This window comes from Bombus flavifrons, chromosome 3, assembly GCF_040668555.2.
Source record: "Bombus flavifrons isolate JBK064 chromosome 3, iyBomFlav1_principal, whole genome shotgun sequence".
Taxonomy (NCBI): Eukaryota; Metazoa; Arthropoda; class Insecta; order Hymenoptera; family Apidae; genus Bombus; species Bombus flavifrons.
The window spans coordinates 10,129,746-10,154,982 of record NC_138444.1 but is presented as its reverse complement, the minus strand read 5'-3'; the positions used below and the strand labels follow the sequence as shown (position 1 = coordinate 10,154,982).

The window sequence follows — 25,237 nt, the reverse complement described above, 5'->3', positions numbered from 1 at the left end:
GTATTCGTATTCGTATTATTCCCTTCAATATAAGAGATGAGCTCGTGTTATGATCAACAAGAGATCACCGGCATAACCTATAAAACTTTCTCGCTAGATTGTATTAATTCGGAGATTGCAACGAAGAAAATATCAACGAATATATATGAAAGGTAAATGATCATAACGTATCTCTTTCTTGATTCATGAATATTTTTGTACTATTATTACGGTATATAACATTCCATTGTAATCGGAATTGCAATTCATATAAACATAAAAAACATGCACGCGCGCTATAAGATGAGGTTAGGTCGAATTTAAACCATCTAGAGGGCAGTACGTATTTTACGTATGCTATATGTAATCGTTCAACGTGCCGCATATCCCTCAGCAAGCGAACTTATTTAACTAAATATAAGATCACCGCTTGTACACGCCGCGAGTTTTTGACTCAATAATTGACCATCAGATATGAATTGACAAGCCGTATTGACAGAACTTTTGCCAAACGTGTATCTTCGATCCGTCTCGATCTACGATCGCGTTACGAGGTAGGTACCTTCTGTCAAGGCATGCTTACCAGGGCATACTACACATACTTTACAAGCTGGTTCACCTCGTGCTTTTCTTGCATTGTAATTACACAATTTCACATTATCTAATTTCTTCCTAAATTTTTCATAGTACCTGTAAACTTTCGTAGCACGTGTGAAGCTACGATATCTTTTACCAAACACGTTTCTGTTTGCTTCGTTTTCGAATTTAAATTTTCAGAATGTCATTTTACGAAATTTAACTGTTTTTCTCACGATCTTATTTTTTTTTTTTTTATAATTTCAACATTTTGACAAAAATTTTTAGAATGTTTATGACTATCATGTTTGTCGTCATTAAAAATTATTTTACCTTGATATATTGTATTTATAAAAGTGCTTCAGATGATAGAAAAAAGTATTAATGGTTTTTATCATTTGGAGTAGAAATAGATAATATATTTTACACATATGCTTCAAAGTTCAAGTATTTGATTACTAATTGTACTTTTTATATGTAAGTTCACATTAAATTTATATCATATAAAACTCATGTATATATATTGTGTGTACATGTTGATATAAATTGAAATAAAAAAGTATGAAATGATAAAAACCTATATTATGCTTTTTCTATTTTTACATCCAAAATTTAATAAAAAAATACAAATAACTATTACTTTCAATTACAGTGCAATAGGCAGGAATGGAGTTCGGGGTAGGTAATGTTGCCCAAATATCAGCAGAACTTGCTCAAGTAGTGGAGGTGATGATGTCACCAAATGTTCCACAACAGCAACGTTTGGAAGTATATAATGCTTGTGAACGATTTAAGGAATCATCTCCTTTATGTGCACAATGTGGATTATACCTAGCTCAGAGAGCTCCAAATAGAAGTTCAGTGGTTAGGCATTTTGGATTACAACTTATGGAACATTGTATCAAATATAGATGGACGCAAATATCTCAATCAGAAAAAATATTTATAAAGGAGAATGCAATGAAATTACTTCAAGAAGGTACAGAACCATTATTACAAGAGGAAGCTCATATTAAAGATGCACTATCTCGTGTTGTGGTAGAAATGATAAAGAGAGAATGGCCACAACAATGGCCTACACTGCTTGCTGAACTTAGTCAAGCTTGTACAAGGGGTGAAAGTCAAACTGAATTAGTTCTTCTGGTGTTTTTGAGACTCGTAGAGGATGTTGCACTTTTACAAACATTAGAATCTAATCAAAGAAGAAAGGATATATACCAAGCACTTAACACAAATATGGCTGAAATTTTTAGCTTTTTTTTAAGATTAATGGAACAACATTTTTCAGAATTTCAAAAAACGAATAGTTTAGGTTGTACTTCTGAAGCTGCAGCACATAGTAAAGTTGTACAGGTAAATTTGTTATGAGGTTATTTATGTCTTTCCAATCAATGTTTGTAATGGTATATATTAAATTATTTTTCTGTGATATAGGTAGTACTGTCTACGTTAACTGGTTTTGTAGAGTGGATTTCAATTACTCATGTTATGGCAGAAGATGGTAGATTATTACAAATATTATGTCTCCTATTAGGAGATCCAATATTTCAATGCTCAGCAGCTGAATGTTTATTACAAATTGTAAACCGTAAAGGGAAAGCCGAAGACAGAAAACAATTAATGATTTTATTTTCTGAAGATGCTTTGAGATATATTTATACAGCAGCAACTGCGGCATCACCTGTCACTGGAACAAATGAATTTCATGAAAACCATTATTTATTCTTAAAAAAGCTGACACAGGTAAATAGCTAAATTATCATAAAACATTGTTATTTATATGTAGACGTAATGAAAAATGTTAATTTTTAATTTAGGTGCTAACTGGAATGGCAACTCAACTTTGTACACTTTGGGGTAAAGATGATAGTTCTAGCATTCGACCAACACATTTCAACATATTTTTAGATACTGTGTTGACATTTACTATGTATTCAAGTTTGACATTAACACATATGGCAAATGTAATTTGGATAATGCTGTTTAAACATGAACAGATAAAACAAGATCAATTATTGTTGACTTACATACCAAAATATGTAGAAAATACAGCTCCAAAACTAATAAAAGTAGCATATCCACAAGGTAGACAAGCTAATGGAATGAGCGCATATTGTCTCGCAGATTATGATTCAGTGGAAGAGTTCAATGTCTTTCTTCATCGATTCAGAACCGATTTATTGGAAGGATTTCGACAAGCAACGATGGTAGCGCCTCTGGTAACATTTACGTACGTACAACAGTGGTTAACAGCCAAAATAACGAAGGGAATGGCGGATCTTCGATATCAAAGTGACCAAAATGATCCACAATACCTTGAATGGGAAGCTCTTGCACAAGCCTTGGATTCTGTTGTATCCAGAATTCTATTAATCAACGAACGACCAAGTGTACAAACTGGTCTTCAATTGTTGGAATTATGCCTTGGTTATTCTCCACAAGATCCTTGGTTACTATCTGCATTACTTTCTTGCATCAGTGCTCTCTTCGTGTTCTTATCTATGTCAACTGGTTCAATGGCTATGCCAGGAGTTGCTATCCTACCCAGAGTCCTGGAGAAGATCTTTGCTGCTCTGATATTTGAAGCACCTGGTGAAACAAAAGGTACTCGATCTAGAGCAGCAAAGAATGTAAGGCGACATGCGGCGAGTCTCATGGTTAAAATTAGTCTGAAATATCCATTACTACTCCTCCCAGTTTTTGAACAAATACATACGATGGTTCGGGGTTTAGCGAGAGAACCTAGTCCTTTATCTAAGATGGAAACTACCTTGCTTTATGAAGCATTGTTGTTGATATCGAATCATTTCTGTGATTACGAAAGACAGACTAGATTCGTTGCAGAAATAATTGGTGATGCATCAGCCAAGTTTATCGCGCTCGGATCTGAATCGTTTAAAGGGCCACTTGAATTAATGAGATTCGTAGGTTTAGACAGACCACCGGTTGAAAATATTTCGGAAGACCCGGCAGGACAAAATCGAAGCGATTTAATGATATGTATTTGTACTATACTGTGTGTTGTAAAAAGGTGCTCCATTCCCGATGATCCAGATCGCGCTGCAAGAGGCAGTTTTGTAGCCGCGCTCAGCGAAAGTGGGAATCCGGTGTATAGAAATCCTGCTACACCACATGTAATTCCTATACTGCCAACACTTTTTGCATTGCTCAGAACAATGAATGCTCTATTCATACCTACTGCTTTAGCAGCTTTATCAGAGGTAATAAAGACACTAATAATAAATATTTTTCTTTTCTTTTATTTTATTGAGTAATTTCATAGAGGAATATCTAATGTTTTTTATATATTTTTATTAGGGATATAAAAATGCTCATGAATTATTAGAAGCAGAAAAAGCAAACCTGTTAGGTTTAAATGTAACAAATGATAATGAACGAGCTTCTGAACCTGATCAGTCTTCATTTACGGCTTTAGTTCGAATGCAATCGTTTCTTACTACTATTCATGATTTGTGCTATCATATGTTAGGAAGTGGATGTCACATGATTGGAAGAGATTTCTATCAATTACCTGGTTTAGCACCAGCTCTCATCAATTCAGTTTTTTCTAATATGGAGGTAACTTTTCTCATATTTTTTCTTATACTATAACAGAAATATAATTATTTATTCTGTATCCTAATGACAGCTATATGTGTTTCTTTCAGATGATTCCAGATTATAGATTGCGACCAATTATACGCGTCTTCATGAAACCGTTCATATATTCCTGTCCACCTGCATTTTACGAAAGCGTTCTTGTACCCGTATTGGCTCATGTTTCTACGCATAGTATGATCTTTTTATCTTCTTATTATCACATGGATTTTATTAATTTTTTATTTAAATACATCTTAATTTAAATCATTTTTTTATAGTGTGCCAAAGGTTAAGCGCAAAATGGCAGTACATCGCACACCTCTACGAATCTGGTGGTTTGGATGAAGAAAATACAGATACACAAGAAGTTATTACTGATATGCTAAATCGAAATTTGACGAGAGATTTTGTAGACGTGTTGAAAGTAGCTCTTGTTGGTGGTGCTGCTAGTGATGCAACGCCTCCTGACACAATGGAACAAGATAGTGGTGGCATGGCTATAGATCCTCCTTCGTCACGTGGAAATAGTATAGTTGCCGAAGTTGTTAGTGAATTGGGAGCTGTTGTTCTTCGTCATCCATCTACATGCCACAGTGTTGTTCTATGCGTTTTAGGGTAATCCAATGTCTTATTTGATATTTAATCTATAGTAGAATTAATTTTAAGTGAAATCCTATTGCTACATCTAGGGCTTTAGCTTGGAACGATTCAAATGCTAGTCTAAAGGCTACGATGTTAACTGGACCAGTTGTACGAGCATTGGCAGGTGATGGCAGTTTAACACCAGCTATGGCTGCTCATATTATGGTAGCTATTCTTCAAGGTTTACAACTTCACGGGCAACACGAAGCGAATCAAGGTTCTCTTATTACCTTGGGTGCACAAGTCTACGAATGTTTACGACCTAAATTCCCCACTATTATCGAAGTAATGCAGCAAATTCCGGGTGTCAATCCTACGGATTTACAACGTTTCGACGAAAAGATGGCTGTAGTTAGTACTAAAGGAAATAAAGTTGAGAAAGGAAAGAAAGATCTTTTCAAGAAAATTACAAATCAGGTAAGATTTACATATTAAAAATAGAAATAGTGTACTGAAGGGTATACAGGATGCTGCATGTCCATAGAACTGGGCTGGGCTGTAGTTCTGATTTCGTTGAAGATAGAGAAAAATTAAATGCCATAATAAGATCTATGTTTGCTACTCACTTTTTTTTTAGCATACAATAATGCTCGGGGTAAGTGCAGTTGCATTTTTTAAATAGGTTTCTATAATTTTTGGTTAACCATTATGAACCTCTACAAAAAAGTATTATACTTGGGTTGAAAAATGCTGAGTTTAAAAGATATTTGACCACATTTAGTGTATGAAAGGCAAGGAAAACATAAACACAAGCCTTCCATCCTGTGTTTTTCCTTGTTTCTCATATGCAGTTTTTCACCCAAGGACCTGAATACTTTCTTGTAGGGAATTAGAAAATGCATCGGATGGTTAATTAAAAATTATAGTCTCATTTAAAAAAGGACTGCAATTGCACTTTCCTGGTGCATCGTTGCATACTAAAAACAAGTGAGTATCTGCATAGCATAGTATACCTGAGTATGTACTACATAAATCGTATCATATCAGTTGGGTGATTCACCCTGTATATCATACAATTTTCGTTGCAGCTTATTGGTCGAAGTGTTGGTCAATTGTTTCGTAAGGAAGTTAAGATAGATAATTTACCACGTATAGAAGTTTTTGGAAAGCAACAAGCGGTACGCGTAGATGAGGTATCTGAGAATTCGACTGATAGCGGGTTTGCGGCTCTATTTGCAGGACCTACGTAGCAGAAACTCCATTTAGATGACCATACTACATGCATATGGTCTGAATTAATAAATAGTAATAAACCGTCGTGAAAACGATTTCCTACAAAAAAAGATTGAACTATATACATAAGGGAATCCTGTAACTAAAATAAGAGGACTTCATAGAATAAGTTTGTTTTAACTAGATCTTTGTTTTTAAATTATTCATAAAGTTGGACGCGCGCATACACAGTCTTGCGACGGAAGTGTTACACTTAACTATTTTACTTATGTACCGAATAATGAATAAAATGAAAAGAAAATACGCTTACGTGCGCGTTCAATGTCGATTGTGAATAGTTTGTAAAAAGAAGAGAAGAAAAAAGTCAAAAAGACAGCAATCGGTTTTATTTATGAAGTCCTCTTATTTTTAACTCGGGACTACAATATACACAGAAAACTTTGTGTTTCTCGAATATTCAGGGTGCGTGCATGTGTGTATGTATGTATTGTATGCGTGATGCGTATCTATCCATACGCACGTGTAATATAAGAAGATATTTGTCGTTAAAGAAGAACATTTAGCACGTATGATAAGACAAATTACAAACAAATCTAAATAGATTATCGAATAATTGTATATTAAGTCTTACGCATTTATTACTATTTCTTTGGATTTACAAATTTTTTGTAATAATGTAAAACAGGATGGTTTTCCACAATCACGCAATGTAATACAGTTTTGTAAACAATATTTTGCTAATGTATAATACAAAGGTTGTTGATTTATATAAAACAATTTTACGATTTGGTACAAAAATTTGTATTCGAATTGATTATAATTGTTTTTAATCAGGAGCAAAATGTGTATGTTTCTCAGCACATTTGAAAGTGCTATTTCATATGGATTTAGTTGTAAAAAATTTATTTGGGCATTTCAAAAGCATGCATAAAGTAAGCTTCATTTAAGATGATATTTAATAATAGAATGATCTTTTGTTCAGGTCATGTTACCGTCATTAAATGCGACTTTTATTTATCCTTTGAAATTTAAAATAATGCAGCATTTCAGATACTTATATGTAAATTGAATGTAATATTTCCAGATTTCGTTGTTACCTTTTAATTATTTTAGTTAATTTTATTTTATTATTGTGAATAATGCAGCATTGTAGCTATCGCATAAAAATGGATTAGTACTTTACATGATTTCCATTACACATAAAAAATAACGACGATATTTTACATAAAATTATAGATACTAATAATCATTTAATACGTGACAATCATATCACGGATTTAGAAGTAACCTGATGGATTTTTTGTTAACAAAAAATGAAGTACTATCGCGATAGAGACTATGCTATTTAAAAGATTTATAATGCTAGGCATAGACAAAATTTTAAACGACATTAGAGTTTTCCGTTGATTCGATGTATTTGAATGACAGTTAAAATACGAAAATTTAATATTAAATTATATCTTGTTATATATAAATACGGTCAATTTGCGTATCGTATTAACATCACATATGTTATAAAATAAAATTCATAAAGAACTATATTTTCCAACAAAATACTATTGAGATTAATATAAATAGAATACAAGTTTTTAATAGATTTCAAATTTTATTACTAGTTGAACTAATTATCGCTTTAGAGTTTAACAATTTTTCTCCAATATACGCGATAGTACGCACATTAAGATAACAATAAAATTAATATACTTTGCCTATCAATACTCCATTAATTTGCTTACACCTGTAATTATAATTTCGTGAAGATTGCAAGATCTGTTAACACGTTTCAACATAAGTACGAATAAGACAATGCCAGAGTCCAACACACATTTTGTAATTTTTATACATATGTATGTATGCGCCTACAGAAATGAGACATTGAAAGGGGTTCATGTATTAAATTTCTAAAAATTGTCTGAAGTACAACTGCAGTCAAATGCCGAAAATATTTCACTATTTTTATATCGTCTTATATACCTTTTTACCGATATTTAAAAGAAAAGGAAAGAAAGAAAGAGAAAATAAAGTAAAATATTAGATTAAAGAATGACGGAATGATAATTTATAAAGTACGATTTTATTATTGATGCGGTAGTCCATGCAGCAAATCCTGAAACAATGTTACGACAAGAGATACCACTGAATTAATTTCTACTGTAAGTTCAACTAAAATAGAATACAAAGCTTTGCATGGAATCATTGAGTACTAACAATAAGTTTTCGAGAACCATAGCAATCTTAAAACAGATTTCTTTTGAATATACTATCTATCGTGCGAAAAATTAACGAGAAACAATATATGTATACCGAACGAGTGCTTGTAGCTAGAACAAGTATAGAAGCTGTGTTATAATGTTTAAACTGAAGAAATAAGTCTTGAAGAATGTTTTAAGATTCTCGAGATACTTCAATAGAATATTCATACTTCGCAAATGATTTGACTTATTTTCATGTTTAAATATAAATAGTTCTGATCTGTTATTCACGTTATGAAAGGAACCAAGTCGTATAATCTTATATGAATCAGAAGGATTAATGAAAGAAAATATTAGAAAGTTTTTTACGATGATAACTAATAGTTACCTAATAAGTCACACATTTTATATTAGGAACTGTTGACAACGACCAAGCTCGGTCACTTCATATAACGTTCATCCGCTCATTCGCATAGTTCGTTCGTACATTCAGCACATAAACAATGAAGATGCGTACTATATTTGTCTCGATAGATTTTTCGCAACAATTGTTAAGACAAAATTTCATTTCTTCAAAACGATTTGATTTTGTACTTTTTTTTTTATAAAGATAGGTTTTGGTAGATCTCGCATCTGATGCTCTTAAATTATGTAAAAAAATACAGTGAATATTTCGTTAAGAATAAATATCTTTAATGAGCGAGCAATTAAAGAGTAAGGTACGTTTTTAACGTGTGTAACGTCGACGGTACATTATACCGTAAAAATTCATACAATTCTTAACGAGATCGAAATATCGCTAAAAGCCTGATCTGGAAAAGATCATATGCTCGATATAAGTGTAACGTGCAAACGATTAAATTTATAAACAATCGACTCTTCCCATCATTAGGGATTCAAAAACTGTTAAGTGTTTATCGTTGTATTAATATCGTCTTTTTCCCCTATTAATAAAAACACGTCCATATTATCTTTTCCTTTAACATAGACTTGGCCACGTGGTTCGAACTCGTATCGTTCCGAGAGTATATCTAAAGAGTTCTTGGCCACTTGTATTCTTCCAGCGACTCCAGTCGAATCCATTCTAGATGCTATATTTACAGCGTCACCCCAGATATCATAGTACAACTTTGTTGCCCCGATCACTCCAGCAGTTACGTCGCCATAATTAAAGCCAATTCTCAATATTAATTTGAAACCTAGCAATTCTCGATTGAAATCGTTTATTACTTTATGCATCGCCATGGCAAAATCTATTAATTGAAACAGATGCATATATTCATGTTCACTTTGTTGCCTAACTTGTGGGTTTAAACCGCTTGCTGCCATAAATGTGCTACCGATAGTTTTAATCTTCTCTACGTTCGAGAATTCTGGCTTTTCTAACAACTCGTCAAAGTCACCAATAAGTTCGTTAAGCACACGCAAATATTCTTTTCCACCCAAATAAGATTCATCATAGAGTTCATTAAAGTTCACTATGCTTGCAAAAATAATTCCTACAGCTTTATGATTTTGTGAATATTTAGCAGTGGTTTTTAATTGATCAGCAACATATTTTGGTATAATGTTGTGTAAAAGCCAATCGGCTTGATTTTTCATAGATTGTACACGGCTTTTGTCTCGTGCGGCTACCGCGTTTCCGTGAAAGCTTAACCGATAACTAATTTCAAATTCACGATTTAAAAACCAAACTAACAAAAGTAAAAGTATCAGATCTAAAAAAATCTCGGAATTGTATAATCTTTTATGATATCTGATTTCTGCCTCTTTTAATCTCATAAGGGTGAGGTTTGTTGTGGAATTTAATAACAAATTAGGAGTATTATCGAATCCTTTTTTAGCCATAATTTCGTTAAATTGATTGCTGATTAAGCCAATGGCACGTTTATTTATCATGGCTTGTGAGTAATTGAGCGAGTTATTAATGAATTGATTACCGAGATTTTCTTGATCATATAATAGATGATACATTACAAGATAAAGAAACAATACACCCATGAATGTTACCAAGAAATTTTTCATCCAACAATTGAGTTGCGTGAAATTACAAAAATGAACTATACCAACAACGATTAAGTAACCATAATAATATTCGAAATTGTTCAAATTATGAAAGTTACTGCACGTATAATTGAGAAGAATTGACGTAATCGGTAAGCCGACAAGAATTGCACCGCATATATGCCACGGGTACCATTGTGAAAAGAATTTGAAAATTCGCTGCGTCAACGTTGCATGGACCATATCCGGATATAAAAGTTGACGAACACAAAGCAATACCGCTATAATTTGAATGGTAGCAGCAGATACAAAAAAAATCATATAATATAACGTTGGATCGCAAATTAAAAAGAGCGATACTGTAACGGCAGTATAAACCAACGCCGATATCAGAATATCAAAGTATGTATTGAATCTCGAGGTAGCCAGAGTAGGTGGATTTCCACTGATACATTCGCTAACCTTATGAGCATTTTCTCTATACTCCTTTTCCATTTCTTTGTTCTTGAAAAAGAGTGTCATACTTGAAAGTGGAGGTTTCACGAAGTATGATCGTTGAGAACTTACATTATCTTGAACGCACCTTCGTGAAAAATAAAATCATACGAACTATAATATAATCTTTAAACCTATAAAGTGAAGTTGATTTACCTACCTGATTAACTGTAGGTCAGATTGTTTTCTTAATTTGTGAAAACATGCACCAAAGGTATCCGTGACTGCTGGAGGAAATGGATAGGGTGGTACTGAAGACGACGGCTCGTGAACAGAGTTTAATGTCGAACTAGAAGTATAATAGCCACTCACTCTGTGTGCTAATAAATCTCCTTGAGCCATGCCGTTCATCAAAAATAACTAAAATATGAAAATTAACTGCAGGAGGAAAGGGAACATGCTGACTATTATTGAAACTTTATTGTATTGAAGTATCTCTAATATAATTTCTATCATTAATTATAAGTTATACCTGCTGCTGTATACTACTACGTCTGCTATTACTTCTAATTCCGGAATCTTTCCTACTGCACATAGAAGAGGCACGACTGAGTGGCTCTTGACCAGACAATAAAGGACTAGAAGGTACAGGATTTGGATCCATTTCAATCTCATTTTGAGACGTATTCTGTAAAGAAATACAACTTATATACGAATGAGATAATGCAGCTGAAAATTAAAGCAAAATCTTTTATCGACACGATTTTGACCTGCCTAAATCCATTGCGATCTTCGTATGATTGAGATTCAATTTTTGATTTGTCGACAATAATTGCTTTGGGTTCTTCCATTTCTAAAGGTGTCATTTCCTCGGTAGTTCGTTGTCGTTGTAAATATTTCCACGGCTTGTTTCGCGCTTTTTTCTTTCCATAACTGGCAACAGATATCGGACTTTTATTTGCGTTCCCCTTTTCATCTGCAGTATCAGTATCTCCGTTTTCGGAATCTAGAATACTTGGCAAAGAATTTGCTTTCATTCTATAATTACTTGTATTAGTAACCATATGGAGGTAATGATATTTGGATTTAGATTGGCTATTGCAAGAGGCCAGACGATGACGCGATTGCATCAAAGGCGATATACTTGTCGGAGATGTAATATTCATTATGAACTGATTGGTGAAATCTGATTTTCGGCCTTTGATAAAATAAGTTTTAATACCTGCAATATAATACATATTTCTAGAAAGTTTTGTATGATTAAGTACACTCAGACAACTTTTCTATTCATAGGAGTTTTCTACTCCCATATAATAATAATGTCAATACCATTTATTAAATCCCCTTCCTCTGTAATATATCGATCATCGAGGAAATTTAATGTTTTTTCACTTAGGTGAACTCTTCCTGGTTTTCCCGTGCTTTCTAGTTTGTTTGCTAGAGTTACATCATTAGACCAGACGTCGAATTTAAATCTTTTAGTACCTACTATTCCACAGAGTACAGTTCCAGTATGCACTCCGACTCTCATATTAACGCCTTCTCTTCTCTCAATATCAAACTGTTTTATAGCTTCTATCATGGCTGTAAAAACACACATTAATTATTTTTCATATAAATGTTTCATTTCTATAATTCAGTAAAAAAGGAAGAAAATATACCTAATCCCATTTCAATACAACATTTTGCATGATCAGGCCTTGGTTCTGGGCATCCACTTACACAGTAATAACAGTCTCCCAATGTAGAAATTTTCTCACATCCATGATGTTCACATAAATCATCGAATCTTTCAAAAAGATCATTTAAAATGCCTACCAACTCTTCTGCAGTCTTATTGGAACTCATTCGCGTAAACCCAACAATATCAGCGAATAGGATACTAACATTTTCCATTGAATGCATATTAAATGGTCGAAACAATGAGCGAATATCTGTATTATTGGACGGTATCGAACCTTTTTTTAAAGAATCCTCCCGTTCTCTTTCACGTTCACTTTCTTCCATTAACCAATCTGCGACTTTAGGCGGCATTACTGAATGAATCATCTTCTCTTTAAGTTGTTTCTCCATTTCGAGCTGACGCCGGACCAACAGTGATTGCCCGACCTTCATAAAAGTACCACGCATCCTTACAAAAGTCATTATTAAAATATGTATACCTATCAGATGAATGCAGATCTGCATTAAGATTCTTATTCCAAGACTCGTAGAAAAATAATCGTCCGAAAATGATCGGTTAGATATGTTGCTACTTAACAAATAGTTTGACATTTCACCATTTTTATGAGTTAGTACACTTTCTTCAAATATCGAAGTTGCGTTGTTTACACCTTTCGAGACTAAATCATTAGACGAAGCGTTTATGCTGGAATTAATACTAGCTATCGTTGATATTATAGTGGAATTTAAGTTCTTGAAAACATTGGTATCGTTCAAAACTCCAGATATCCTTCCAACTATATTTTCTTGATTTGACTTTATTCCAAGAGCAGATAACAGTTTTGAATCCTGTGAATACGATACTAATTTCATACTTGCAGTTGTAGATTCGTTGTCACCGTGCATCACATTAGAAAATTGATTGATATTAAAGTTTTTCAGAGTGGCATCATTTTCTATCGAGGTATTTAATAAAATATATTTGCTAAAAAATTCTTCTCTTGCACTTTTTGTACCATATAGGTAAGCAGTCAAAAATTCAAATAGAAAAGAATAAACCATCGATATTCCCACACAAGCATATAGTGGCATTGGCAAGACAGTGTAAATCAATAACAAAATCTCAGAACAGAGTGCAAAATGTCCGACTAGAGTTAAGCCATCTATATAGGGTGGTACTATTGTGAGAAAAAGTAAAGACAGGATGCAAAGCATGGATGCAACTCCTAATGAAATTGGTAACACATAACTTTTATAATAATCACTATGTGTTAGATACAAGACTGCTGATACCATTGCTCCAATAGCAGTGAATACTGCTGCTATAGCTGGCCATGTTGTAGTATTGTATTCTGCCCCAATTACAACAAAATATGCCAGCCATGTCAAAGAAACCAGTAAAATATATGTTAGAGCATACCTAAAAAATAATATATATTAATATTTGCTTCTATGAATTTAACAAGTATACAACAGTGTATTAAATACCGGAATCTTAATCTAATTTGTGGAAAGGCACTCCTTTTAAATTGTTCTTCAAGTATTTCTGAATCAAATCTAGGATTCCACCAAGATCTTGGGGCTGCACGTTCAAATGGTACTGGAAGGCTAATTCCACAACATCCAAGTCCTTGTCCACTGTGTGCCAAATATGTTTGTATATATGGTGCTAAAGATATATGAATTTCATCTGTAGCATCTTCGCTATCATCCTTAGCTCTTGTAAAACTAACAGATGAGCTTCGTTTTCGATTTAAAGGAGGAGTCATACTTGACATTTAAATTGCACTAAAACCATACATAATCTAAATTTATATATATTATAAATTATTATATATATTATATATTACAAATTTATATATTAAAAATAAAACTAATTTTATTAAAATATATGTATTAAAAAGAAGGAAACAAACACAATTATAACATTACAATTGTAACAATACAATTTAATAAATACATTATGATTTAATTTCATAGAAAATTATTGTTACAAAATAAAACATTATCTAAGAACATATTCTACTAATGTATTATTTTCTGCATTCTACTACAAAACAATGATTTTAAGTAACAATCAAATTTTTAAAGTTTTGCATTCTTCGTGATACAAATAAGCTTATAAAAATTATATTCCATATAGGATTTATACAATTATTAGGAAAAGGTGGTTATAGATCATTTCTTTCAAATGACAGCATGCTCTTTAACTTTATAACACTATGACATGATTCTTTAATAAAAATAAAGTACATGTATAAGTATGATAACTTTAATACCAAGAAACTTACAGCCAGTCAATTCACCTTGATCACTGGCGAAATCGCCACAAAACTAAGAAAATCATCCTCCCCGCTGACATCGGAGGTTCTTCCTGAAATCAGCTCGCTTCAAAAAATGCCATTTTCATTCTTTTTGTTTGGTATTCTCAGTGTTACCGAGAAAAATTAATATTATACGTATCAGTAACAGTTCAATCGAATTTTTCTTGTAATCAATTTATTATTGTGTATAATTAAAAATTATTGTTTGAACGTTTCGAATTTTCTCTTCCGTAATGCACCATGGCCATCTTGAATCTATCGATGACAGCGCCCACGATTAGAAAGCTCATGCGTTAAAAATTAACTCGTGCTTTACAGATAATAAGCTAAACTAGGCTGAACTGAACGTACAGAGATTCGATATTCGATATGGGGAAATATTTACCGCGAAGTTCAAGACATTGTTATGTAAGACATTATAATGTATGTGCAACCTTAAATGATATAAAATTTATATAATAAATAAATAAATAAATAAATATATATATATATATACATACAATACACAGTAACTACACAAAGTATTTGTACATATACTTATTTTTATCAAGTTTATCATTTATATCAAGTTTTTGTAGACATGTAAAAGTACTACTAAATAATACGAAATTTAATATACTTGGATTTATAATTAATTGGTATTGTTATAGATACCATATATATAGTATTATATACATATTACACACATGTATAATCTTCATAAAATACAAGAAAAGTGTAAATATAGAGAAGTTCATTTTGTGTTATTGTCATATTCAAAAAATATTCAAATACTTTGTTTCTTTCAGGTGGGGGTGCCTATAGTGGATTTGAGATTTTAGAAGCTCCTGTAATCCAAGCTATGAAAGACTCTGAAATAAATAATACTGTTTAAGACTGATGTAGTGTGACTAAATAGGAAGTCATGCCAAGCAAAATGTTTAAAAATCTGGTTTAGATAGAAATTTGACAAATATTCAAATACTTTCGTGGTGAATACTAGTAAGAAAGTTATAGCTAGTTTTAGCCATCTAACGGCAGTAGGCTGAACTAGTTATAACAAGTTTTCTCGATTTGCAATATACATCTAAAAGACGTGACAAAGTAAATAGTTTTTGTACAAATTGCGAACAAAAACTCTGATATGACACCAGTACTTGGTAGTCTACAATCTATCGGACCTAATACTCAGGCATCGACTACTGTGCCTGATGTACAAAGTGGCAATACAGTAGTGCAAATATTACAGCCTCAGACACAATCTCAACAGACGCAATTTGTATCACAACCTCCAAAACAGCAGGTAGTACAGCAACCCTCTACTCAACAACAAACACAACAATCACAACAGCAACAAAGTTCCTTCAATGATTTTCCACAGGTATGTTTATCATTGAACAAAAATGATAGAATTATTTTTATTTAATTTTTTATATTGTGTTGATCCCAGTTTCTGACTAAAACAAGATTACAAGATCTAGTGAAAGAGGTAGATCCTACTGAACAGTTAGATGATGATGTAGAAGAAATGTTATTACAATTGGCAGATGATTTTGTTGAAACAACTGTAAATGCAGCATGCTTATTGGCTAAACATCGTCATGCGAATACTGTAGAAGTAAAGGATGTACAGTTACATTTAGGTAAGTTACAAGAAGTAATAAAATAAGTAACTATTCAATGTAATATGTTATTAAATGTGTTTATACGAGCTATTGTTTAATTTTTTAGAAAGAAATTGGAATATGTGGATCCCTGGTTTTGGCACAGATGAAGTACGACCATATAAACGTGCAACAGTTACAGAAGCACATAAACAAAGATTGGCACTTATACGAAAATCAATTAAAAAATATTAGTCCTTCTGTACATTTCATCCTGTATTGTTATTTTATCTTTAACTGATGATTCTTCTATATTTCTTACATGACAATATACTTTAGGGTAACATACATAACTAATATTTATAAAAAGAGAAGAAATTATTATTATATAATAAGTTATATATAGTTTTTGCAATGTATATAATTTTAAGTACAGAATGTCTTCAATTGTGTATTAAAATGTTATTTTTCTGAAAAGAGTTAATAGAACGTTCTCATTATAATTCTCTATGTTCTTGATTAAATGTTAAATTAAATAAAATATTTTATTTGTAAAATTTATTTTGTATCTTAAATTTATATGAAAGAAAATTTGTATATAGAAAGTAAGATTCATTTATTTCATTTCATTTCATTTTTGTAATAAAAATATTATTATAGTAACAAATAAGAATACGAAAATTTAATTAATGGTAATTATTTGTATATATCCATATAAAATTAATGTATAAGACTTACAATTTTTAGTTTTAATTCTTTTTTCAGCATATTTTTTAGAAAATTATATTTTTGATTTTTTATCTTTTATGTAAAAAGAAAACGCAAATTAAGAAAATCATTCTGATATTTATTCAAATTACGTTTAATGTCAGATATTACTAGATTCAAATCACTAGTTTATCTAGTTACTCTTTGATTTAGTAATGACTGAAACAGAAGAAACCGGAACCTGCTTGCTCATTGAGCTGAACTCATCAAAGCAACCGACGTACATATCATAGTCTAATATATAAATCGTGATAACCTTTTTCTTTCAGGGACATATTGTGAGATATTACCATCTTGCTTATTGGAACAATTTTCGGACGGTACTGTTCATTCTTTTCTACCTGCTTCTTAAAATATATTTTATAATTTACTAGGTAATATTTTTATATTGTTAGTATCCGAAAAATAAACAGCCTCTTTTCTGCAAAATACTTGTTTTATCGTGAATCCAATGATCTGAACGCATATATGTTTTTATTTTTTCTCTGCTAGTTAAATATAAAAATTATACTAACCGAATTTTGTACATTCGTATATTGTATTTTATCAGTCCAAGTAGGGTATTCTTTTGATAACTAATCAAAGTTTTTAAGAAAGCAATATTCGATTACAGTAGTTCCTCATACAATTCTGTATTTAGTAAAGAATAAATATATCGAAACTGAAATGTCAATTGTGTTGCAGATTGCGCAGAACATTATAGAAGATAATTTATCTCATTGGAATCAAATAAAATTAACATATTCTGAGTGTACAGAACATATATAATAACAGTGTTTGATATTTCTAAAGAAGATCTAGTGAAAAAGAATGTCTGCCAATAATGAAAGTATGAATAACAACACATGTGTTGTATGTTACAAAAATGTTGATATTTATAGCATTGGTATGTGTGAACACCCTGTATGTTATGAATGTAGTACTCGGATGAGAGTGCTCTGTTGTCAAAATGAATGTCCCATTTGTCGTCAAGATTTGCCAAAAGTTGTATTCACAAAGGAGATAAAACCTTTTAACCAATTACATAAAGGGAATTTGTTAGATACACGATATAACATTTATTTCGATACACCAGATATTCAAAGTAAATTTTATGATTTACTAGCTAATGTTTGCTATATTTGCAAGGAAAGACCTGTGTTTAGTACTTTTAATAGTTTGAAAGATCATATGAGACATCAACATGAATTACATTACTGTGATCTTTGTGTAGAAAATTTAAAGGTAGATAAACATTTAATTTCGAGCTTATTTTAAAATATACATTAAGAATATTTTAAAGATTATTATGATTAATTAAATTTTTTAATTTTATTAAGTAATGCTTACTTTACCTATAACAGATATTTTCCCATGAAAGACGTTGTTATACAAGATCTGATCTTGCCCAGCATAGAAGAAAAGGAGATATTGATGACAAAAGTCATAAAGGACATCCATTATGTGAATTTTGTGATCAACGATATATGGATAATGATGAATTGTTTCGACACTTACGAAGAGATCACTTATATTGTCATTTTTGTGATGCAGATGGTTTACATCAATATTACAGCTCATATGATTATCTTCGAGATCATTTTAGACAAGAACATTTCTTATGTGAAGAAGGAATGTGTGCAGAGGAAAAATTTACAAGTGTCTTCAGAACTGATATAGATCTTAAAGCACATAAGGCAAGTGTTCATAGTAAACAACTGAGCAAAGCTGCTGCAAAGCAAGCAAGAATGTTAGAACTAGAATTTACATTAGCTCCACGTGGAGAAAATCGAATGAATAGGAGAGGAATGTTAGGTCCATCAACTTCTAGAAATTCAAGAGATTACAGTGGGAGAGATTATAATCTCAGGGAATATCAGCAAACAGTTACACCAAATACTTCAAATGTATTTATGTCAAACAACGAACCTGCTTTTGTACAGCAACCATCTGTTGATGTACAGAGTACAGAAGAATTCCCAACACTGGGTAACACTGCACCTATTGTACCTACCTTAAATCAAAGTAAAGGGAGAGGTAATGTGACAATTCGTAGTACCATAAGACCCCAGCCTCTTGCTGTTACAGACGAAAATTTCCCTGCATTGGGACCGGAATCAGGAAGTACAAGTATTTCTAAAACTGTTAACTTCAGTGTATCCAGTAGTAATGCTTCAGGATTAAGCACACAGAGTCAGAAGAGTACAACTTCTAATGTATCTATTCAAGTAAATCATGAACCAAATGGAACTGTTACTACAAAAGTTTCAGGTCCTAATATCAGAATTCGTCCTGCTCAGTTTTCGATGGAATCGTTCCCGGCATTGGGTTCTGCAGAACCATCAACTAGTAGTAATACAAATTTGGCTCATTGGAAGGAAGTTTTACAATGGACTTGTTCTAAATCAGCATCTACATCGGCACCAAAACCTAAAAAGGTGGCCTCACCACCATTGATACCTTCTCCACCACCTATTCAATCTGGGGAAGATTTCCCTACATTATCAAAGTCATCTAAATCAAAGAAACAATCAACTATTACAGTAGTTCCTTCCTGGAGTCAAGCACAAAGTTCTAATAATAGTAATAATGCAAAAACGACTACTGATATAACAAAAGGAAAAACGAAAAAGAAAAAAGTTAAACAAAATTGTAATAACAATACTGCTAATGGGAATGATGGTAGTAGTTCGAAAACGAATGTAAGTACTGCTGTAGTAAAGAAAGAATGTGAGACACCTACAAGTTCACCCATTACGAATAAAACGCATGCTGTACAATCAAGTTCTCAGTCTATATTGAAATATGCAGATATTACTAACAGTGAAAATACATCAAAAAATATAAATGTTCAGCCTCTAAAGGAAATAGAACAAATTAATAAAAAGGAAAAGAAAAAACATAAAAATACAGACAATGAAGTAGTTGTAAATACGGATATCGATAATAATGCTACTAACGGAGTACAGAGAAAGCGCACCGAATTAAAAATAGATAGCTTAAATTCCACTAATAGAAATACCCGTCATTTAGAAGATTTTCCTGCTTTAAGTGGCAGTAGTTCTAAACCACCAGGTTTTACGAATCCACCACCTGGATTTGGAACAACAACTCCTCCACCTCCTGGTTTTTGTATAAAATATAATAGCATGGATAAAATAAACAATAGTAACGGATTGACTTTCACAAACAGTTCTGGAGAGAGTTATTCTATCTTGCCAGACAACAGTAAGCACGATAGTGCATATAATTATGTACATCCTCCCGAATTTCAGAAACGGAATAAATGTCTTGTAGCCAAAGTTAATGAAGTTCTGATGCAACATGATCAGATCGAGGAGTTTCGATATATAAGTGGACTGTTTCGCCAAGGAACATGTAACGCTCAAGATTATTATACGCATTGTCGTGAAGTTATGGGTCTCAGCGCTTTCGAAAACGTATTTTCAGAGCTTTTGGTCCTCTTGCCAGATATTGAAAAACAGCAGGAACTATTTAAAGTTCATCAAAAGGAGAGTGGCAATAAGATTAAAGGTTTGGAAATTTGTGCAACCTGTGGTCAAGTTTTAAAAAATGGTTCTGATTTTCGAACACATATGACTAGTCATACATTAGAGAATCATTTTCCAGCATTGGGTAAAAATAATGTCCTGCCACAAAAAAATTCTTGGGTACGCAAATGAGTGTAGTTGTGTTCCTTTAATTAACTTACAAATTTTGCCAAGGTTCTGTAAGCTATGAATAAAGGAACTGCTGAATAAATTATTTTTATGAATGGCATCAGTGTAAGATAATCATAATTAATTTGAAGTTACTGGTAAAACATATTCTAAGTATCAGCTTTTAGTATTAAAAAGATAGTTTGGACAAATTAATTACCATGTACTTGGTATTTGTACAATGACCTGCATGACTGCTGCCTAAAATGAAGAAAATTTGTTATTAAATTGTTGTATGCACTAATAATTTTATGAAATGCATATAGCAAACAAAGTCAATAATTCTGTGTATAATAACAAATTTTATGTAAATGAGTTTAAACAATTTAACACTTCTGACACATTCTGAACGAGATATTCATATACAAATCCTATACTAAAATATTTTAATTGGTGCCCTATTCTGACATATGTTAAAACTACTGTGTATATATATATATATATATTACTCATAAGTAGGTAATATATTTCTGTAATTTATTCACTGTCTTTTATGAAGTAGAAATGGAATAAAATTTTATGATGCGTAAAAGTAACACTGCATATTAACAAATTATTTGATACGTTATACATTATACAGTGCATGTATGATAATGTACTGTTTCATACTGTAATAAAGTTATTACATTAAGTTAAACAAGACTACAAAACATGTGTCTCTATTATATCTCCCTATTTTATAAAATATAGAATTTTAATTCCTATGACAAAAGAAGATAACGAAGGTAAAACACAATTGTAAATTTATAATTTATATATTTATTTCTAAATTTTTTCATTAATTTATAACTGTGATTCTTTACAATGTAAATCATATTACAAAAGAAGTGATAAAATTACGAATAAGGGAACAAAGGTAGATGTTTTAAATGTTTACTCTTATAATTTACTGTTAGTATTATTCATTTTGTAATTTATTATCTATTCGAAAAACAGCATAGTAAAAACTGTATGTTAGGTAATATATATGATATTTAATTTTTAATTTACTGCATAGACGCAGAGTAAAGTGCATGAATATATAGGAATTTATTTCTACTTCTTTTTTTTTTTTTATAGTAGAAACTTAGTAATAGATTAAACAAATGACATCTGCAATACATTTCTATCCAAATAAAAACAATACATGTGTCAAATTTAATGTAGAAATATTCCATATTTATTTCAATCTTAAGATACACTTTTTAAGTAAACTCACAACTCTACTGATGATAAGTAACATACAGATAATATATAACTGATAAATTTATACACTCATCTGATTCATGTTTTATTTTTCATTCGCAGCTTTGCTTTTAAAGGAAAATTTCAGTTTGAAAATAAAACCTGTTTCAGCATATAGCACTGACTCAGACAGTCTTTAGTCCTGAGTCAATTAAGTTATATTCTATTATTTCAAGTAGTTTCCTTTCTTAAAAATTACAATCACAGTGGTATTAAATCGTACACATAGTGCGTAATCTGACAAAATGGAAATTGCAACCTGTCTTCTACGTCCATGCTCAATGAATAAATTGTTCATGAAAATTATGAATAACGACAGTGCTTTATCACTTTTTAGCTAGTTCATTACTCAACCAATCGAGTCCTTCGTAAAGTCCATGTCCTTGAGTAGCACAAGTGCTTTGAATGTACCAATGACGTCCACGTAAGGAATTTAGCCCCAATTTGTCTGTAAGTTCTGCTGCAGACATAGCATTTGGTAAATCTTGTTTATTAGCAAAAACTAAGAGAACCGCATCTCTCAATTCATCTTCTTTTAGCATGTTTGCTAATTCACGTTCTGCCTCTCCAATACGTTCACGGTCATTACTGTCAACAACATAAATGAGACCTTGTGTGTTCTGGAAGTAGTGTCTCCATAGCGGTCTGATTTTATCCTGACCACCAACATCCCACACCGTAAAACATATATTTCTATACTCAACAGTCTCAACATTAAAGCCAATGGTAGGTATTGTTGTGACAATTTCACCAAGTTTCAATTTATACAATATGGTAGTTTTTCCAGCAGCATCCAAGCCCACCATTAATATTCTCATTTGCTTTTTGCCAAAGAGCCGGGTAAGTAGGCTGCTAATTGTTAGGCCCATTTTGTTTGGGAAGACACTAAATTAGCCTGAAGTTACTTAAACTAATACCCTTCCACTTGGGATAATATTATTGGAACTGCGTATTATTTTACGACGTTTATGATGCTGTTAACACACCTTACGGAGGTTATTCCGGAAATAGTTGGCAAAATTGGCCACGCACACCAACTCCTAAAGTACTGATCGAAAATGCGATGATAATATTGCAGGACTTAAAATAACCATTTCTTTTTACAATATCTAATTGTAAGCCTTGCAAACGTAGATAGATATGGTCATAAAATACACTGAATTATTATTTCAACACCCAATTCATGAGTCACAATATATGTACCAAGAACAGAATGCAACACAACGCATATTCTGTCATGTAACCTATTAACTATATAACCAAGCGCGTAATTTAAAAACAATGTGTTCTTATTTATATTTAAGGAATTTGTAAGAATATTTTTATTGTACAATTACCGTAATAAATGACCGTTTTCTAATAATTCACGAATGATATTACACAGAAATGGTCAAATGATTCTTATAGCTCTGCCAACTTATAACAATACACTTACATCGTTTTCGTGAAGAAAAAGCAAGGAACAAGAATATGGAGTTGCTTATATTTTTATCAATGTCAAGATTTCAATCAACAATTTGCACATCTACATTAAAATAAATCTACACATTAAATTATATCTACGAATATGTAAACACAATATGAAATTAATAATTTTTTCATTCACCGTTTGTATTTTTATTTTATCTCTCACTTGTTTGATAATGTAATATTATTTTTAACTAATATATAATTTAAGATATTTATCTGAAAATTACTTTTTATTCCTTTCTTCGTAGGATCTATTAACATTAACGATACAAATAATTTATTATTAATTTTTCATAACTATGACAAACTATTTCACAAGTTATTAAGAAGACAAAAAGAAGAAAAAAATAGTGATAGAAGATTGACTTTTCTACCTAGTAATATCTGAAAATTATAAGTTATTATAAAATAACAGTTTTTTGACTGAAGATAAATATCTCGGTCTTTAAGCGTTACAAAGTCTTATTTGTAAAACACAAGTAAGAAACTGTCCAGAGACGTAGGTATAAAAGGAAGAGAAATCTCTTCTCTTGTCATTTCTATTAAATAGAGACATAATAGTGACAAGTATTAAAAATAAACTATCTGCGGGATTAATTTATTTTCATAACATTTCTCTCTTTTGTTGCTATTTTATCTATTTTCATTAAATTGACTCTATTTCTTGTGCATATTTTATAATAATAATTGTTTATTCGACTGGTCGTGGAGAGACGCGATCGCTAGGAAGCACGTCAACGGAAGTCGTAAATTCCCGTTACGATTAGACAATCGACGTCACGAAACTGATCGATCCCTTATTTCGATTAGGATAATAAAGGTAGTTTAATGAGTATAACACTTGGTTAACAGTTCAAAGATATTATATATTTCCAACAACTTTGTAAAGAAGATAGTTACGCTGGTGCGTAGATATGAATGAAGTTTTAAACAAAAAATTCATTCCATTTTGAAGAGCGAAGTGCGAAGGGTCTAGCGTAACAGCGAAGCAAACATATTCAAGAAGCGTGATTGTTGTCATCGTCGATTGTTGACTGTTAATTTTTAAATAAACTTTATTGTTGAACATCACCTTACATCACCTCACCGCGTTTACACTGAAGAGAAAAGGCAAGTGGCTGACCAATGATGTCTGGATCTACTGGGGAAAGTAGTATATTTATACATAGATTTGAATAGTAGTGAAAGAATAAACAATTTTTGTTCATAATTACTTATTCTAATAAATATTATTAATATTTTATTTTAAATATCGTATTTATTCTTACATTCGCGTTTAATGTATAAGAATCGCACGGGAAATATTTGATAATTTTATTCTCGTCGATTTCCTGACTTTTATGTCAATTGATGGTTAAGACCGATAGTATTTTAATATGATATAATTAAAAAGAAGAATAACTTTATTAAGTTCGTTTATCATATCGCTTCATAATTTCTGACTTTTCCTAAAACATGCATACAATATATTTTTCGGTATTTAATTTTAGTTTGCTCTTTTATTTTCTGAGAAAAATTTGTACTCTGCCTTGCTTACCGTGACAAAATATGTTAGTTGTTCTTAAAATAAATGCAACTAGTACAAAGAAAAGGCTATCTGAAGGTCAGATGACAAACAAAATCAGTAATAGCAAATAATAACAGCTGTTACACCCGTAATCTTGTCATAAAACAATCCATCCCTCGATCAAGATATCCACCAGCTGTCAAGACATATCAATTCAGGCCCATAATAATCCTAAGGAACCGTCACAAAATTTAGCATTTTTTACAGTCCATTGTTACAAACATTTTAGAAATCGAGAAGTTTCTTAGAGTTATTGCTCATTGCTATAAAACACGGGAAAAGCTTTTCCAACTCCACCCTCGAGTAACCGTTGGTGGAGAACGGTCAATACTCATCAATA

The 25,237-nt window shown here is 31.7% G+C and overlaps 5 protein-coding genes across 11 annotated transcripts; 3 read left to right on the top strand and 2 right to left on the bottom strand.

Annotated features, from left to right (window-relative positions):
- Nucleotides 1-15: 15 nt before the first annotated feature.
- On the top strand, nucleotides 16-9,187 carry Ranbp21 (exportin-5-like protein Ranbp21). 3 transcript variants are annotated; one of them, XM_069109920.1, is made up of 9 exons: nucleotides 16-152; nucleotides 1,208-1,908; nucleotides 1,990-2,298; nucleotides 2,373-3,776; nucleotides 3,874-4,134; nucleotides 4,224-4,347; nucleotides 4,434-4,770; nucleotides 4,845-5,214; nucleotides 5,826-9,187. In XM_069109920.1, the coding sequence occupies exons 2-9, from the start codon at nucleotides 1,222-1,224 to the stop codon at nucleotides 5,985-5,987; spliced, it is 3,654 nt and encodes a 1,217-aa protein (XP_068966021.1). In that variant the 5' UTR covers nucleotides 16-152; nucleotides 1,208-1,221; the 3' UTR covers nucleotides 5,988-9,187. The 3 variants fall into 3 exon arrangements, with proteins under 3 accessions (XP_068966021.1, XP_068966020.1, XP_068966022.1); XM_069109919.1 differs by lacking the exon at nucleotides 16-152 and adding an exon at nucleotides 358-533; XM_069109921.1 differs by lacking the exon at nucleotides 16-152 and adding an exon at nucleotides 557-617.
- Nucleotides 8,834-14,926, bottom strand: Ac13E (Adenylyl cyclase 13E). 3 transcript variants are annotated; one of them, XM_069109916.1, is made up of 8 exons: nucleotides 14,555-14,926; nucleotides 13,752-14,051; nucleotides 12,263-13,683; nucleotides 11,931-12,185; nucleotides 11,376-11,823; nucleotides 11,134-11,289; nucleotides 10,822-10,950; nucleotides 8,834-10,749 (listed from the first exon to the last, which is right to left on the bottom strand). In XM_069109916.1, the coding sequence occupies exons 2-8, from the start codon at nucleotides 14,039-14,041 to the stop codon at nucleotides 9,069-9,071; spliced, it is 4,380 nt and encodes a 1,459-aa protein (XP_068966017.1). In that variant the 5' UTR covers nucleotides 14,042-14,051; nucleotides 14,555-14,926; the 3' UTR covers nucleotides 8,834-9,068. The 3 variants fall into 3 exon arrangements, with proteins under 3 accessions (XP_068966017.1, XP_068966016.1, XP_068966015.1); XM_069109915.1 differs by having other exon boundaries at nucleotides 10,822-11,021; nucleotides 11,372-11,823; nucleotides 14,570-14,924; XM_069109914.1 differs by having other exon boundaries at nucleotides 10,822-11,021; nucleotides 11,372-11,823; nucleotides 14,555-14,923.
- Nucleotides 14,927-15,599: 673 nt separating this feature from the next.
- On the top strand, nucleotides 15,600-16,571 carry Taf12 (TATA-box binding protein associated factor 12). The gene is made up of 3 exons (XM_069109931.1): nucleotides 15,600-15,947; nucleotides 16,017-16,209; nucleotides 16,298-16,571. The coding sequence occupies exons 1-3, from the start codon at nucleotides 15,711-15,713 to the stop codon at nucleotides 16,423-16,425; spliced, it is 558 nt and encodes a 185-aa protein (XP_068966032.1). The 5' UTR covers nucleotides 15,600-15,710; the 3' UTR covers nucleotides 16,426-16,571.
- A 525-nt stretch (nucleotides 16,572-17,096) lies between these two features.
- Nucleotides 17,097-21,299, top strand: LOC138178259 (E3 ubiquitin-protein ligase ZNF598). Of its 3 annotated transcripts, none has more exons than XM_069109923.1 (3): nucleotides 17,097-17,258; nucleotides 17,623-18,162; nucleotides 18,282-21,299. In XM_069109923.1, exons 2-3 carry the CDS (start codon nucleotides 17,749-17,751, stop codon nucleotides 20,598-20,600), a joined length of 2,733 nt encoding a protein of 910 aa, XP_068966024.1. In that variant the 5' UTR covers nucleotides 17,097-17,258; nucleotides 17,623-17,748; the 3' UTR covers nucleotides 20,601-21,299. The 3 variants fall into 3 exon arrangements, with proteins under 3 accessions (XP_068966024.1, XP_068966023.1, XP_068966025.1); XM_069109922.1 differs by having other exon boundaries at nucleotides 17,100-17,312; XM_069109924.1 differs by lacking the exon at nucleotides 17,623-18,162 and having other exon boundaries at nucleotides 17,102-17,258.
- Nucleotides 21,300-21,767: 468 nt separating this feature from the next.
- Nucleotides 21,768-23,101, bottom strand: Arf102F (ADP-ribosylation factor 2). Its single transcript, XM_069109932.1, has one exon. It carries the CDS (start codon nucleotides 22,727-22,729, stop codon nucleotides 22,187-22,189), a length of 543 nt encoding a protein of 180 aa, XP_068966033.1. The 5' UTR covers nucleotides 22,730-23,101; the 3' UTR covers nucleotides 21,768-22,186.
- Nucleotides 23,102-25,237: the final 2,136 nt, after the last annotated feature.

Excerpts from the sequence above, each read along its gene's own strand:
- Ac13E (XM_069109915.1), bottom strand. The coding sequence starts at position 14,041 with ATGTCAAGTATGACTCCTCCTTTAAATCGAAAACGAAGCTCATCTGTT. Across the intron at positions 13,684-13,751 it reads CAAATTAGATTAAGATTCCG|GTATGCTCTAACATATATTT; the intron begins GTATTTAATACA and ends ATTATTTTTTAG. Across the intron at positions 12,186-12,262 it reads TTGTATTGAAATGGGATTAG|CCATGATAGAAGCTATAAAA; the intron begins GTATATTTTCTT and ends GTGTTTTTACAG.
- Ranbp21 (XM_069109920.1), top strand. The coding sequence starts at position 1,222 with ATGGAGTTCGGGGTAGGTAATGTTGCCCAAATATCAGCAGAACTTGCT. Across the intron at positions 1,909-1,989 it reads CACATAGTAAAGTTGTACAG|GTAGTACTGTCTACGTTAAC; the intron begins GTAAATTTGTTA and ends TCTGTGATATAG. Across the intron at positions 5,215-5,825 it reads TCAAGAAAATTACAAATCAG|CTTATTGGTCGAAGTGTTGG; the intron begins GTAAGATTTACA and ends TTTTCGTTGCAG.
- LOC138178259 (XM_069109923.1), top strand. The coding sequence starts at position 17,749 with ATGTCTGCCAATAATGAAAGTATGAATAACAACACATGTGTTGTATGT. Across the intron at positions 18,163-18,281 it reads TTTGTGTAGAAAATTTAAAG|ATATTTTCCCATGAAAGACG; the intron begins GTAGATAAACAT and ends TACCTATAACAG.
- Taf12 (XM_069109931.1), top strand. The coding sequence starts at position 15,711 with ATGACACCAGTACTTGGTAGTCTACAATCTATCGGACCTAATACTCAG. Across the intron at positions 15,948-16,016 it reads CCTTCAATGATTTTCCACAG|TTTCTGACTAAAACAAGATT; the intron begins GTATGTTTATCA and ends TGTTGATCCCAG. Across the intron at positions 16,210-16,297 it reads GGATGTACAGTTACATTTAG|AAAGAAATTGGAATATGTGG; the intron begins GTAAGTTACAAG and ends TTAATTTTTTAG.
- Arf102F (XM_069109932.1), bottom strand. The coding sequence starts at position 22,729 with ATGGGCCTAACAATTAGCAGCCTACTTACCCGGCTCTTTGGCAAAAAG.